At 30.1% G+C, this 17,064-nt stretch overlaps 1 protein-coding gene across 2 annotated transcripts in view; it reads right to left on the reverse strand.

Annotated features, from left to right (window-relative positions):
- Window positions 1-13,251: 13,251 nt before the first annotated feature.
- Window positions 13,252-17,064, reverse strand: part of LOC129964238 (myb-related protein B-like) — a 34,079-nt gene continuing 30,266 nt past the window's right edge. For both annotated transcript variants that reach the window (XM_056078970.1, XM_056078969.1), the window contains one exon: window positions 13,252-14,461. In XM_056078970.1, the coding sequence (XP_055934945.1) occupies window positions 14,345-14,461 (117 nt within the window). In that variant the 3' untranslated portion in view covers window positions 13,252-14,344. The remainder of the gene's footprint in view (window positions 14,462-17,064) is intronic.

The raw sequence follows: 17,064 nt of genomic DNA on the forward strand, positions 1-17,064 counted from the left end.
TAATTCCAAACCTTTAACTCCATTTTAATTCACCCCTTTAACATTCATTAAATTACAATAGTTCCAATCCATCTAAGTTATTCCTGATCCATTTCGTCACTACTATTGGCTAATAACGAACAAAACTTCAGCCTATCCTCCACGCACCCACTCTATAGCAAGCTTGGAAGTTTTTCGCTCACGACTCTCCCAGGATGCACCGTTGCTGAAGCCCAACCTTCCTGCTATCGGATTGGATCAGAGCGCCACCCCACCACCTACTCTTGCGCACACCCTTGCTTCTCTCCCCACAGCCGCTTCAGTTGCTGTCCAGACACAAGCTACTACGGACCAAACTACTTAGATCAGTATCCAAAGTTCCAGTCGATGGTGGATGGCACCCTTCGGACGCCAGCGCCAATAATCTATTTCCTTGTGTATTGGGAAAACATTTCTGTTCTTATAGTCATGCAGAAACGGAGTGATTTATCCGACGTTCAAAAGGACATGATCATTGGCTTTCGGGCCAAGGGTGGAAGCATTTCCGAAACGGCTAATTTTGTAAATTATTCTCGGGCCGCCGTGATAAAAATATATCGTGCGTGGCAAAATGGCACTCTCCAAAATCAGCGAATTGACAAATGTGGTGCACCACGGATCATAGATTGTAGAGGTGAACGACGGCTGTGAAGATGCTTTCGGGCGAATAGACGTGAAACCATTAAGCAACTCACCGTTCAAATGAACCAAGGGGGCTACCAAAAGTGTCTCCACAGCGACGGTTCAGCGAACGTTACTGCGTATTGGGCCTCCGCAGCAAACTCCTGGTTAAGGCAGCTATGATGACTGCTGTTCATCGGCGATGAAGGCTGGAATTTGCAAGCTAGTACCGCAATTGGATTTCCACTGAGTGGAGACAAGTGACTTTTTCCGATTAATCACGTTTTATGCTTTATCGAACAGATGGATGGCGTATACGGCGTGAAACGTCTGAAAGCAAACACCCTGCAACAACTGCCAGAAGAGGTCACGCTGGCGTAAGGAACAGTATAGACTGTAGAATGTTTTCATGGTATTCTTTGGGTGCACTCATCATTGTGGAAGACATGATGGATCAACACAAGTATATATCTATCCTTGCGGACCATGTTCAACCTTACATACGTATTGTTCTTTCTCAGTATGATGCCATCTACTAGAAGGACAATGCGATGTGTTACAAAGTTCGCAGTGTACGTAAGTGGTTCGAAGAGCACCAGGACGAGTTTACCGTATCGGGGCCTCCGAGAAGAGTTCTTTCTCTTCTACGGGCATGGAATAGCAGAAAAGGAGAAACGACTAAGCGATGGTTGCTTTTCGCTTAAGCGTATTGCTTACATCCTTTTTCGTTCAAGTCTCTCTCTCCCTCTCTTCCTTAAATAAATTGTGCAAAATAATTTTCGAATTCTGTCTCTTGGAAGGGTGCTTCTTTTTCTGAAAATCACAGAAAAATTCTTTCAGATGAAAAGAGCGATATTTTTTTGAATGCAGTTTTAACAAGGTATTAATTCTTCATTTTTTTTTCTGCTTGTAAAATTTGTTCTACAGAAACACTAAAATTACCACCACACAGCTGTTGTATTGACCAAATCTGCCTCCCAGAGGATCGGTTTGATATTTGCCAGTTAAGACTATTAGGAGAAATATGAAGCTGATAAATAATTTTATCTCTCATTGTTTTGGTTGTATGTTCGAATGAACAAAAGGTTTCCGCAGTCAATTTCTCCAGTTCCTTTTTTTTTTACCCGAAATAAAAAAAATTCCATTCATTTTTCATTTAATGGATTTTTCCAGAAACAGTAGCCTATCGTCAGAAATTTTTTCGAAAGGTTTTCTATTTTCTTCTAATTTCTCATAACCTTTTCGAGGGCTTTTTATATTCATTGTGCTCCACCATTTGTTGATTATTTCAATAATTCCATTGTTCCATCGTAAGCAGAGTCATTCAGTCTCTTTAAAGCTTTTGCATTTGCTAAATCAAATATTATTTTAAACATAAGCCAACATTTTGTCTCTCAATATTACTTGCACACAAGGATTTAAAAGTTAATTTGCGAGCATATTTTAAAACTGATTTTGGCTCTTTTCTATATATTTCTCTTAGATGACTCATAGATGCATGCATAATTTTATCAAAATTATTGAAAGAGGGAAAATGAGAGATATTATTTGTTGTTTGCTGGTTTAGCCAGTTATTTAGAATGTATTTGATAATATGCACCGAATCAAATAAAATAAATATTTTTTCATTCTTAAGATTTGAATTTGGAATCCAGGATTTTAACTCTCCTCCACATAGACTGGTGAACATGTTTGTGTTTTCTCTATTATTATCTGAAATAATTGATATTATTTTATATCCACATTCTTCTATAAATAAAATCTCTGTAAAATCATCATAAACTGACAAGATTTTATAAAAACTGAAAAAGCCCACGAAAGAATGAAAGGAGAATACCTTAAAGGAGGTGAGGAAGTCAATAATTTCAACTGCTCGCAATAAAAGTTGATAGCAAAATTAAGAGGATCTTCATTTTCTTTTGAATCAGTTAGGTATGATTTTAGATCAAGCAAAATACTTCCAAGGGAAGCATTTTCACTCATATCTTCTTTATTTTCGAGATATGCAAATAAATTTTCAATTTGAGAATACAGAGTTACTTTTAAATGTTCGTCTTCATTCATGGAAAATAGCCAAGTCTCACTCTGGTAGTCAGTTTTTTTTTTATTGTTATTGAAGAAAATATTTATATTTATTTTAGAATCAATTGTGAAACTGGCTTTAATTTCTAAAGGTTTTAATGTGTAATAACTAATTCTTGTATCATCAACATGTGCATTACAAAAACTTTTGATTATATCTGTACGTTTAATTAAATCTTCAAAACAAGAAATAACATCTGAGTTTAAAAATTCTGTTATTTTTTATCAGATTTTTGTAATTGAATTTTACTCCGCATTTCAGGTTCTTTTCTCTAATACAATGAATTTGCTTGAGAATCAGAAAAATAGAGAAGCCAGTTTGGAAAAATGCAAGGAATGGATTTGGGTTTCAATTTGAATCTTTCACGTTGTTTTACTTCCGTCTTACAATCAGGTAGCGTACGGACATATTCTTTAATTACATCATCATTTTTGAAGTGATGGATACAAAAAGCCGATTTAGCAGTAGGCGTAAAATCCTTTCTGGGTATATTTCGGAGCCATTGTTCCTTCAGATTTGCATCATTGGGGAATTTAATATTTTGCTGGAGAAAGCTTTCTATAGTAGGTTTCTATAGTTTGCTTTTCTATAGTAGGAGGATAATTCGATTCACAACCTTCTACACAGCAGACTCACGGCATTGTTATCTTTAAAGAAGAATAGTAAAAAATGGCTCAGCTCCCGTATACGATCTCCGCCAAATTGACGAGAAATTTGGCGATAAACGGTAATTTCTGGTTGTTGTCATTGGTATCCCTACTCTTCTTTATGGTAAACTTAAACCTTATCTCTTAATCTTTAACCTTAACCTCTAATTTGAAATTTCATTCATTTCATACTGTTCCATCCACTTGTATCAGTCAACGGCTGTTAGCTCCTACCATTTCCCAGGTGGCCAGGTTGTATTTTTCTATTTCATTCGTTTTTGCATTTTTATTTTTCTATTTTTACTCATAGATATGGCATATGTTAATGTACCAATTAAGGATGGTGTTGAAAAATTTCAAAATGTGTTGCAGAATAAAGGACTTGGATTTAGAGTTTCGAATGTGTCAGACAATAAATCAAGGCCTATTTTTGGAAATCCTGGAGTTGCTACCAGGTATTTTGTCACAGAGTTGATGCGTGATAGGGATAATTTTTTTTTTTTTTTTTTTTTTTTTTTTGCTTTCTTAGGTTTGATTAAAACCCTAAATTGCACTGTTTGCAATGTTTTAATGCAGGTGCGAATTAGAAATGATGTTTCGGATGGTTATAGCTTTGTTTGTCGGAACAGTATAATTAGGGGTGAGTCACGGAAAATGTATGGGAAGCAGGTAAGTTTCAGGTATGGCTCTTGGTTCAACAGCAATAGGTTGACTATGGAAGAAATATTTTTGCTCACTTTCGAGATTCTTATAGGAACAAGGACTGGGGAACTTAAAGAAAAATACTTTTTCGGTAACAGTACCTTATCAAATTGGAGGCAGTTCATTAACGAACGCATTTTAGAGTATGTACAGGAAAATTCAGAAAAAAATTGGAGGTGCCGGAAGAATTGTGGAAGTAGACGAATCGAAATTCGGTAAGAGGAAATACAGTAGAGGTCATAGAGTTAAGGGACAATGGGGTTTTGGTGGTGTGGAGAGAGAATCTGGTCGTACGTTTCTTGTGACTGTCCAAGATAGGAAAGCTGAAACAATGGATTGATTGGTCGTTTGCATAAAACAATGAATTGAACCGGGTACGGTAATTTATAGTGATTATTAAAAGGCATATGGCAATTTAGGTGAGGAAGGATACGAAGATTTAAAAGTTAACCATAGTTTACATTTTGTTCAGCCGGCAGATTTAGTGAATGGAATTCCGGCTGTCCACACAAACACTGTTGAAAGCCTGTGGAATATTGTAAAAAAATCCTTGCCATTATATAATCAGCAAGGTGATTTCCAATTTTATTTGATTATGTTTCTTTTGGAGAGATCTTGTAGAGACAAAAAGATCCATGTTATTAATAAATTCTTTGAAATTATAGAGATATTCCTTGGAAGGAGTACTCCATTAAAGTCTCTGATAAGTAAAAAAAAGAGGTCAATATGCAGAGTCGTATTTAAAATAATAATAATAAAATGACAGAAAGTTACTAATTAAACTATATTTTTATGTGTTTTTATAAGGAGCAGCTCACATATACAGCTATTAACTTTTATAAACTATATTTTTAAAATGAAAAAAATATCAATGTTTTCATCAGAACACATTCAGCATAAAATTAAGTAATCATTTTAAAAAAGCGGAGCAAAGAATAATTTCGTCATTATCATTTAATATTAATTTTGAGCAATTCATTATATTTTTAAAAGCAAGTGAGCATTTGATCATACTTTATTATACTTATAATTAAATAAATCGTTTCATTTGGATCTTTATCATAAATTATTTAAAAAAAGGAGTTTCAGGTGGGCAGCGCCACCCCCTGACTTAGTCTAGTTCATTTTGTCTGTCCTAGGATTAAGCCTAACATGACCTCAAAAGTTCAGGTTAATAACCACAACATTTATCTTAAATAGTTGACAGTCTTAGAAATAAGCCTAACGTGGCCTCAAAACTTCCGAGTAAGAGTCACAAAATAAAATGGCGAAATAAAAATGGCGCCAATAGGTCGTATATGGGAGCTACTCCTAAAAAATATCAAATTATTTATTCCATTGAGTAAAAATAATCAAAAGATAAATTTAAACATTGTTCACATTTTCAAAGGGATAGGTTCCAAATAGTTGTGATATTTTTATAAAATAATGCTCTAATTTTCTAATATTTAATGATAGTTTTATTTATCTGAAATAATAATTTTATCTGACTTTAGAAGCTATCGATTTGTTTAAAATTATTTTAAAAAGTAAAATATTTCCTGCGAAAAAAAGTTTAAAAATATTGAACGCAAAAAATTAGGGGAAAAAATTAAACAAAGCAAACAAAATAATTCTGCTATTAGTATTACACAAATTGAATTATATGAATCGTTAAACGACTCGTGTTTACATTCTGCAATGAATAAAGAATGTACAATGCTAAGAAACAAGAAAGGAGTTTAGGCTTAATGTATACTTCACATTAAAACATAACTCGGAAAAAAAGCTACTATTAAAGAAAAATAAATAGTCTTAATTACTGACATGATAATCAAATATGAATATGATAATGATAATCAAATGTCAAATGTACGGTACTTCGTTTTAATAATCCAGAGGCGATGTCATAGAATTTTAATGCAAAAAATGCCCAAAAATCTTCACCATCACAAACGAACAGACGTTAGGGACGATGGACATCAACTGACCAAAGCTGATAAAAGTCCATCGCTTAGTTAAAACCGGCAATGGCGGAAATGGTCAGTGTTCCAGGCCCATAAAACTTTTATTGCTCTCTTAGTTCCCGGAGGCTCCGACTGTACTCTCTTGGCCAGCAAATTCTCTTGTCTTGAACCCAATCGAGAACCACCTCGATCGGGTTGTTCGCACCATAGATCATCACTCGCATAACATGGCACAGTTGGCCGCGGCACTGGTTCAACATCCCAGGGAACACCTTCAGGAACCTAATTGACTCTCTTCCTGTACGTCTCGCAGCTGTCCGCTCTGCGAAAGGTGGTTATTCTTGATTTTGACAGGTGGTCACATTAATGCGACTGGACTATGTATATTTTTTAAAAATATGACTATGGAGAATCGAATCCTTCAGCATTATAATCTTATCTGTGCCACAGAATAGTTTTTTATATATCATTTCTGCAATATTTCAAAAAATTATTGAATAAAGATTTCTTTGATCCATTAAAAACTTCTTCTGCAATCAAGCCTGACCGAGTTACAAAAGCTCTGAATATCCTTATTTTAAGATAATTAATAATTTCATAATTTTAGCCAATGAGTTTTGGGGAAATTCCACTCTGAATTTCGATTCATGTGTGGACTACAGAAATGATGCCTCGCTTTCAATAGGAACAATGTCTATAGTCTGTCTATATTGTTCAGCTTTAGGAACAGCTTTGATATACAGTCATTTTCGCCAAAAAAAAATAATTTATTGCTAAATTTTAGCAAAATGGACGAATGTGGCGAAAACGGCAGCAAAAGTGACACCGAAAATTTGCCAACCTCGCAAGGTGCAAAATGGCTGTATATCAAAGCTTAGTCCAGCTTTAAAATGGAAAGATGAATCAAAAGGCATGTGTTATTTACAAAGGAAAATTGAAACCATTTTAACAGTCTAAATATGGAACAGCATTGATATACAGTCATTTTCACCCAAAAAGTTTATCACCAAATTTTAGCGAAATTTCCGAATGTGGCGCGTACGGCAGCAATAGCGTTTCCAATCTAAAGGTTCCGAGGAACGCTGCAGTAAATTAAAGGAAATATAGAAAAAAAATTCAATAAATGCAGTAAAATGAAATGCATGCAAAAAAAAAAAAAAAAATTAATCGAAAGTAATGGAAGTAAGCCAAAGAAATATGTGCAGTAGGAAAATTTCAAAGGAAATGAACAAGAAAGATCGAAATACAGTAGCATACAGTAACATAAAAAAATGGCGCCATGTAACCCCGAACAAAGCGTCACCGAAAAATTGCCTACCTCGCAAATGACTGTATATCAGTTTATGCCAAATGACTGTATATCAAAGCTTAGCCCTATATATTTCTGAATATGTGCTATAAAAAATTGTTTTGTACTTATTTTTGATGATTTCAAAATATCTTTTTGATCCCGAATGACATTCCCAGGTTATATCAGGTGGAGGCTAGACTCTATGTCTAAAACTGATTTTTCCCCTTAGATGTTATGCCATGGGCAACGCTGTGCGGGTACTGCTTGTGACTAATAAGCGCCTTTTTCCCCATATTACTTCGGCTTATTATTTTCTTACAAAGCGAGCCGTACACAAATGGATTTTTCAAGTCTTCTGGAACTCTTTTAGCAAAATCAGGATTGATTTTTTTTATCCATCTAATTCGTATTAAATGCCGATTTTGAGAAGCTTATTGTTTAAAAAAATTCTCAAATCTTCTCTAAATAAGCTCACAATTTCTCAATTGATAAACAAACTATTCAATAAACTCACATGTGAGTGACTAAATACCACCGGGATGGGTTCGCAGATTGAATGCTGCTATTCCCACCAGAGAAATGTATTATAATCTTTCACACAGTTACAGAAGTCTGGCTCATACTCTTTAGTTGCAATTAGGGATTCTCTTGGAAAAAGAATCGTCTCATAAATCGAAACTGAACTGATCTATACGGGGAAAAAAAAAAAAAAAAAAAGGGGGAAGAGAATGTAGAAAAGGTGCGAGTTTCCGCATTACACAATAGCGAATGGTATTGTTTCGTTTTTGGAAGCTGTGGCTACTATCTTTTATTCTTACAATCTTTAGAGATCGGTATTTATATGCTTTTTAAATAGGAAAAAATAACTTAGAAACTTAAAATTCCCTATTTTTATGAATTTTTTTTAAATTTCCCGGTTTTTTTTTTAATTTCCTGTGTTTTCCAGTTTCTCCTTCTCCCGTGGCAAACTTACATATGTAATATAAGAGGAAATCTGCGAGCAGCATTCATGATATTTATATTGGAACAATACTTCATAATTTACTTTTCATTTATTGAAATTGTGGTGAAAGCTTATAAGCCAGTTAACAGCTACGCTGCACGAGCAATTGCTTTTGTATTGTGGACATGTTACTCGGCTGCGAACCACAATGTCCCAGTTTCTATCTTCGTCCATACCAATCCGTCACAAAATCTATGTATTTCTTTATGTTGTCAAAAAGTTTTAGAGTACTTTCGCAAACACTGATATTTTCTACCTAGTGGAAAGATTAAAATTTCAATGAAAGTTCAGAAGAATCAACAACTTCCAGGAAATCAGGAAGTTTAGCTGAACCATCTTTAAATATCCTATACATTACTCTTTGAATAACATCTACTTTCCATTCAATAGATTTATGTACATACTGAAACGCTCAATGGATTATGTGTAATCCACAAGTACATAAATTTAAAATTTTAGAAACATTTTTTGCAAGAAAGTTCTTTTTTTATTTTTTATTTAACATTTGATCTATACATACTAATTTGTATATCCAAACTTGATATAACTTCATTAAAATTCTCAAATAAATCTTGTTCAGTGGTATGCCTCACAAATATTGAATTCCATTATCTTGTGGAGAACTTTATTGGTTGATTCATATCAATATCTTACAACAGATCCATTTGGTTTGCGAAATGCGGTTCAAAGCTTGAAAAAAGGATATTAAAATTTTTTTATTGTTTAAAGAATTTATTGAAAAAATGGAGCTAATCCGTAACAAATAATGGAGGACCTAAAGTGAAACACCAATCTTTTGGCTATTTCACTATCATTGAATATATGTGAAAATACTTCCGTCAATAAATGCATTAATGGTCGAATTTGACGCATCGGGTTTTAATGTCTAAAAAAGTTCAGATTTTAATGTTTGTCTTGGAACGAAAATGTTCGCAACCGGCTGATTTTCGGACAACAAATTTGATATTTTGAGATTTGGCCTATCATTTTCTCCTGCATTCTTTTTTGACGCAAAGTCCAATATCAGTTATGATTGTTTGGAAATTGAACGTAATTTTGTATGTTTTCCTCTTTTGGCTGGCCTAATATGTGCCTGTTTTCCCATATTACTTAAGATTATTAACTTCTTACAAAGCGAACAATAGACAGAAAACGGATTCTGAGTAACTTCTCTAAATCATTGAGCAAAGTTAGGATTCATATTTTTATCCGTCCAATTTGTATTAAATATGTATTATCCAATATGTATTAACAGATCATTTTGATATCCTCCTTCTATCCCAATTAAAATATTTGGCTGTAAATTTCAAATCCTTGATATTTTAAAATTGTTTCAATACGATTTAACAGTGAAAGGTGAAATATAATACATGTATATAATAAATCAACAAATTATTTATTATTTAAAAATTATTTTATTGGGGATAAATGAGAAAATGTAGCTACAAACTACTATATTCAAATAACACAGGTGATATAAAAATATATATATTACAGGCAATCATAAATGTGCACATTTTATAAAATTACCTGAAGAGAGTTAAAAAAATTTAAAATTCATAAAGAATACTTTGAAATCTCACATCTGATTTATTACATTAATTTTAAAATCAATAATAAACAACAGATTTTAGTAAAAGAAACAATTATAAAGTCTAAATAAAATACACTGCTTGTAAATAAAATACATTGTACAAAATCATTTTTTCATCAAAATATATAATTTAAAAGCTTTTCACAGGGAAATAAGAATTACAATATGGGAAAAGGTGCAGTGCGTTATTGCAACAGAAATATATGAATTATATATCATAGCAGCTACCACCAAAGAATATAGTATAAACATATCTATGATTTAAAAAATATTCTCTCAAGTAAAAAATTAATAGGCTCATTAAATAACAAAAGCATACAGAAAGAAACAAGAAAACAAATGAAAAAATTACTTAAACACAAATAAAAATATTAACTAAAAAAAAAAAAAAAAGACAACAATATTGATTGTGTCTAAAACCTAATCTGTATACTGAAAATTTTCTATTAAATCAAAGTGGATTCTCATAAATGAAAAATACTAATATGCAGAGGAAATGAAATCGGTCTCCAGATCAACAAAATTAATGCAATAAATTTTTTAATCAGAAAATTCAAAAGGTAAAAGAACAAGCTTCTCAATCCGTTTGCCAAATTACAAAAAAAAAAAAAAAAAAAATCTTAGTATCTGGTATGCAGTTATGACTAACATACATCATAAGATTAATTATTTATAATATACCTTGTGGCATTCTAATACAACAAAATGTTACATCACATCATTGCAAACAGCCACTAAGGAAGTCTTTTAGTTATGCTAATTAACTAACAAAAATTCAAACACAGAGTATTATATTTTGATCAGTGCTTCCCTCCCCTATTTGGCAAAAAAAAAAAAAAAAAAAAAAAAGCATTTTAATCAGATGTTGAATGCAGCAAAATTTAAAAACTCTTTATAGGATTACATACACTTTTGATTTCGTTTCAAATTCAACGATAGAATTTTGAAGAAATAGAGCACTGTGGCAAAAGAGTTAACATAAGCAACCTCATACAAGGTGTTAAAATTTCTCACGGAAAAAAAAAATGATAGAAAATGCTAATCTTAGAATATGCACAATTTATAATTATTGAAAATTGCAAAAATATGCATATTTATGTATATTCAAAGTGGCTTTGTAGATTAAAGGGTAATTTTAAAAAATTGAGCAAAAGTTGAAAAAATGAATAACAGACAAAAATGCAGCATCTTCAAACTGTGCACCTTTGTAGAAATCAAGGTTATCTAAAAAATGTTACAAATTATTTTTCAGCAATGATTAGTCACTAATTGCTTAAAAGTGAGAAGAGACAGGCTTTTTTGCTATCTACAAAGTAATTTTAAACTTTTCTTTTCTCAATTTTGGGGATATATATTTTTTTGAAATTAATGATACCAATTCCCATAACAAATTTTATGCTCCTTTTGATGCATGGTTGATTAATGGTATAGTTACAGAATTGCAGGGATGATAGAATGATAGGAGCACACAGTCTTAAGAAGACCCCAACATGAGGTCTTCCAAGACTATACTTGTGTCTTAATTGTTTATATATATATATATATATATATATATATATATATATATATATATATATAAACTTTGTCCGATCTTTCAGAACTGATAAATGAACAAATTCATTAATGCTAAAATATTTTAAATAATATTATAAAGAATTAATTCAAAATGAATTATTTTTAAAACAAATTATAGAGATGAATATAATTTTGTAAAAGCCTCATCCAAAATATTTCCTGGGAACACCATACTATCTAGAAAGCATCACAATTGAACAATCTGTATATTTCCTAGTTTAAGTAAGTTTAAAATTGGAAGAACTTATCAATATAAGAAAAAAATCGATTAATGAAGCATAAACTATAAAAATTTATACAGTTTTTACATATTCATGTAGACGAAACCAATAAAAAAATAGAATTCCAGGAGAAATTTAACATTGAGAAATACAAAATGATTAAATGCCTATTTATATTGTAGCAATTTTATTCAAAATTACACAGATGCAATTAAAGCATTACATAAAAAAAAAGTAAATATATGAAAATTCATGCAGTAAAGTTGAATTAATATTAAAATTTAACAAACAACAACAACTCATAGATATTTAGAATACACTAAAAACAAAAATCTATAACTATTTTCCCAGAAAGTGACAAGAAACATGAAGTTTGTATCAAATTAAATAAACTTTGTCATGTCCAATTTTAATATTTTTTTTCTGTTAGAAAAATCTTTGCATAATAAGTAATAGTCTCAATGCTGGAAACGGTTTGTGGTATAAATAAAAGGATTTGAACAGTAAGTACAAAAACAGAAATCACAGCTACTTTACTCTTTCCATGTATTAATAATATGACAGATTTTTGACAAATGCCCATCATAATGCTGAATTCTGTGACAGTTGTGTCACTAGGTTACTCAACAGCATTAATTAGAATTAGCAATAAGGAATTAAGAAAGAGAAAGGAGTATAAGTCACTCTTGAGCAGAAGTTAGCGAAAAAAAAGTTTTGAAAAATCTTGAGATATTAGCACAGATATACACAAAAAAATTGTTTTGAAAAAAATAAAAATTCATGCAAACATTTTACATTGTGTTTAATATAATTGAATTTGTACAAATAGAAAATATTTTAAAATTATAGAAAACGTATTTCAGACCTAAAGCTTTAAAATATGATATAAAAAAAAGTAAAAACCAAATGAAGAATGTCAATGTTAATGACAATATGACAAGTGAATATATCAATGTTGACAGGCATTAATATATTCACTTCTTACTGAATAGATTAAAAAATTAAAAAATAGGGCCCTTAAATAAAAATAATCATTGAAATACATTAAATCATATTAACTTTAGAAGAAAAGAAAAGCTACCTCACTGACTAGCAAACACTACAATAATCAAAATCTAATGCAAATAATCAAGATCTAGTGCAAATAAAAGGCAAAATTTACAAAATATTACAAAAAAAAAAAAAAAAATTCAGAATGGAAGAGCAATTCTCATTTTAATTAGTCATCTCTTACTACTATAAATAATTTGAGAGAGAAAATTCAAGACAATACAAGTTCTCTTACAAATAAGTCAGTGGGATATGACAAAATGTGTGTTACAAATTGTTCAGCAATCTTAGTAAATAATCAATATTAATTCTAAACAACATTACATCATAGTTGCAATCAAATGAATTTACTGTAATCGCACAAAAACAAGTTGAAAACATATATACACACAATAAAAACGTTTTTCTTTTCATTTTTCACTGTTTTTTTAGTATATATATCTATATAATTTTACAATTTTTTTTATCATACAAGAAATAAATAAGTGATTAACATAGAACACCCCAACAAACACAGACAAGTACAAGACACAGGAAACACAGAATATTAAAGAAACACAATTACATAACTACGAACAAAATATATATTTCAAGTGATTTACAAATACTCTATCAACAACAAAAATATATTTTATATATATAAATCCCACTTATAATGAGTATTCAACTTCAAATTAGAACCTTGAAAGGAAATAGCTATTTAGTTCTTCTAAAGTATTTAAAACGAAAAGAAATAAAAATAATGAATGTTCTTCAAACATGGAATCATAAAGAATTCAACTTAGTTCCATTTCTTGAGCAAAATCAATATTTTACTATTACAAGGACCCAACATAACTTAATAATGCATGTGACAAAGCATCAACACCAGTTTGATGTTCTTTTCCATGATTTTGAAGAAGTTATAATTATATAATTAAAGCAGCAGGAATAATTATATAATTGCTAAATCAGCAAGCTGTAATTAACATTACAACCAGCTGAGTAAGCAATGTAATTTTTTTTATAGATAATCCATCTAAAAAACAACAAATAGTCAAATTTTAGACCATCATAAACTATAATAATCTAAGATAAAAAAAAGTTTAGGAAAATATAATTAAATCATATTGCATACAATTAAATAAAGAATTTCTTGCTTTCTTTAGAAAATAAATATTGTGTACAATTATTATGATTAGTTTTTCATTCTAGGAAAGAAAACAGCAAACCCATCTCCTAATTGAAATTTAAAAGTCAGAATGAAATTTGATTTAAGTCATGAAATAGGTTTTGTTATTAAAAATAACTGTAAAACAGATATTTACATAATAAGGAAGATACACCTGAAGCAGCAATGTGATCTTTAAATTAAAAATCTCAAAGTAAACCACAGCCAGCAATTCATGCAGCAGAAATTCTCACTAAATTTTGTAAAATAGTCTATAGATTTTACAATGTCTGAAAGAGAACATGATTGTGCGATTCTAAAAACAAATTTGTATATCCACTTCAATAATTGCATCAACATATAATAAAAGTAGCAACAAAAGAATAACATGAATAATAATAAAAAAATAGTCATAATTAAGAATAACAATCTCCAGAGAATAGTTAAAGTTGCAGTGATCTTGGTTGAATAGTGGACACCCATTGGCGAGCTAACTCGGTGAGATGTTCTTGGTGAATTGTCCTCCCATTTGTCACTTTACGTTCCCATTCAATGAGTGCCTTTAAAAAAAATCAAATATTTCCTAATATTAATAATTTACATCATTCTTTTTCATATTTTGTGTCAACTTTAAAAATAGATGAATATAACAAATCATAAAATAAAAGTGAACTATCCTTTCCTAGTAATTGTTCATTGACTTTACACAAAGTATCTGTTTATAGATGTGGAATGACCCAAGATCAAACCATTTTTCAAAATATATAGTTCCTATCTCGTAATGTGTTGCAGCATCAGACTACGAGAATAACTGCTGTTTTCTATCAAAAATCATTATTTAGCTATTAACAGAAGAAAATATTTAGTTATTGACAAAAATTTGAACTAATTTTTTCAATTTGAAATCTTAAAACACTTATATTACAGCATTTGTGCCTTATGAAACAAAATATCTAAAAATAAATGATAAAGTTATATTTAGTTCAATTCTAGAAATATAATACTAAAAACAAAAAATTTTGCTACAAGACATAGTTTTGAAGACAAAACTGAGAAAGATATAAATATTATTAATTCAGACAATTATCTTATTACAGATACTTTAGGGTAAAGGTAGCAATTGTCTTTAAAATTGCAAAAAAGTTGATGATTTTTTTTTAAAGAAACTTTTTTTTAATTAGTGCTTTGAAATTTACAAACTAATTCATAATAATAAATTTAGACTCGCCAAATATCAAATGCTATCATGATTCTTTTATCTTATATTTGAATTTAAAGCTTCTATAATTTGAATAAGACTCTTTCTAAGTTTTAGATTTTTATGTTAAGAAAAAGTTAGGCCATTATTTACTCTTATTTAAACATATGGATTGGTGAATATCATTGTAATTACAACATATAGAAAAGTTATGAGAATAAAATATAAAAAAGTTATAATTAAGGTTGCCACTCAAATCTGAAAAAAAAAAATTCTGTGTTTTCTGTGCACATATATTCAAGTTATTAGGAAATATAAAAATAGCACTCCTGTGCTAATTATAACGCGATATGATTTTAAGGAGTGGAAAAGCAAAGAAAGGAACCAATATTTAACATTATTCGAAATAATAGCATATTAAAAGAAAGATAATATTTACATACATAAAAAAAATCGTTTTATTTATATATTGCTATTTCTGCCACAGAATTCTAATCTTTCATACAGTTACAGAAGTCTTGTGCATGCTCATTAGCTGCAATTCGGGAATCTTATGGAAAAAGAACAACTGTTTCACAAATTGAAACTGGAAACAGAAAAAAAGGGGTGCGTAAAAAAGGTGTGAGTACCTGCATTACATAATCGCAAATGATATTATTCCGTTTCTGGAATGAATGACTACGATTTTTTATTCTCACAGTCTTTAGATATTGGCATTTTTTAGATGGGGAAAAAATAACCAAGAAGTTTAAAATTCCCTGTATTTTCCCGATTTCCCTATATTTTCCTCTTTTTTTAGTCGATTTTTAAATTCCATGTGTTTTCCTGGTTTTCCAAGTTCTGATGGCACAGCTACCCTGATGGTTTACTAAGTTTAATTTCTTCATGATGATGGTATCTTGTATGGATACAAATGGAAAACGAAGATAAGTTTTTAAAAAGTCAGTAATAAAATGTCTTTTATAAACAATGCAGTTAAAATTTAAATTGTGTCAAATCAATTGTAATTCTTGAAAGAATAGTAGGTTTACCACCTAAAATGGAATAATGGTTCAAGTTGATCAAAGAACATATTTGTACTTAAAATAGTTAACATTCTAAGTAATATTTATTGACAAAAATATTTCAAATTGAAGTTACCGTGCAATATTACTTGTAATAAATGAATAAACTTAAAACTTATAAGAATGACTTCAAAAAAACCAAGTAAAATGATAAAGAATGAAAATGGAATGGAATTTTAAATAATTTTAAAAAGTTCGATACACTTTTTAAAAAAATTCAGATCCACAACCCATCTGAATACAAAAAGATTAATGAAATTTTCAGGTTAATCAATTTTAGATTTTCTTATCACAAATCAGTTTCAGTATAGAGAAATGAATAAAAATAAACAAAATTATCCTCTGAAATGAAATGCTTCCTCCCTTCCCTGGCCATATGAAATTATGTCTTTTCCTTTATATATTTTTATGTACTTTCAATTTTCTCTGCACTTTTATCTTTTATTCAAGTATCTTTGGGATCAAAAATGAAAGATTTTATTATTCATTAACAAAAGAAAATAAAGTTTCTTTACATTTGGTATAATATTAAGCATCATTCATACAAAGACAAAATTCTTTTTAGCTCATCATTTCACCTCATTGATGATACATGAAATAAACAGTAACAATAGTACTTAATTATTAAAGCTTCTTGCATTTTTTTTTTTTAAATTTTTTCCTCTAGAATAGAACAAACGAAACAAGACTTTCAAAATTAGAAAATTTTTCACTGTCCAGCATATGAATTAAAAATATAGAAGGTATCATAAAAATCCTATCATATATTAAAAAATCTCTTTTGAAGATTTTAATTAATTTTCATGGCTTAGATTTATCCGAGTCCAAATTTTCTGTTATTTATTCCATTATATATGAAGACATGTGATAATAGCTGAAAAATGCATGACTATGGATGACA

The sequence above is a fragment of the Argiope bruennichi genome, chromosome 3 (genome assembly GCF_947563725.1).
Source record: "Argiope bruennichi chromosome 3, qqArgBrue1.1, whole genome shotgun sequence".
NCBI lineage: Eukaryota > Metazoa > Arthropoda > Arachnida > Araneae > Araneidae > Argiope > Argiope bruennichi.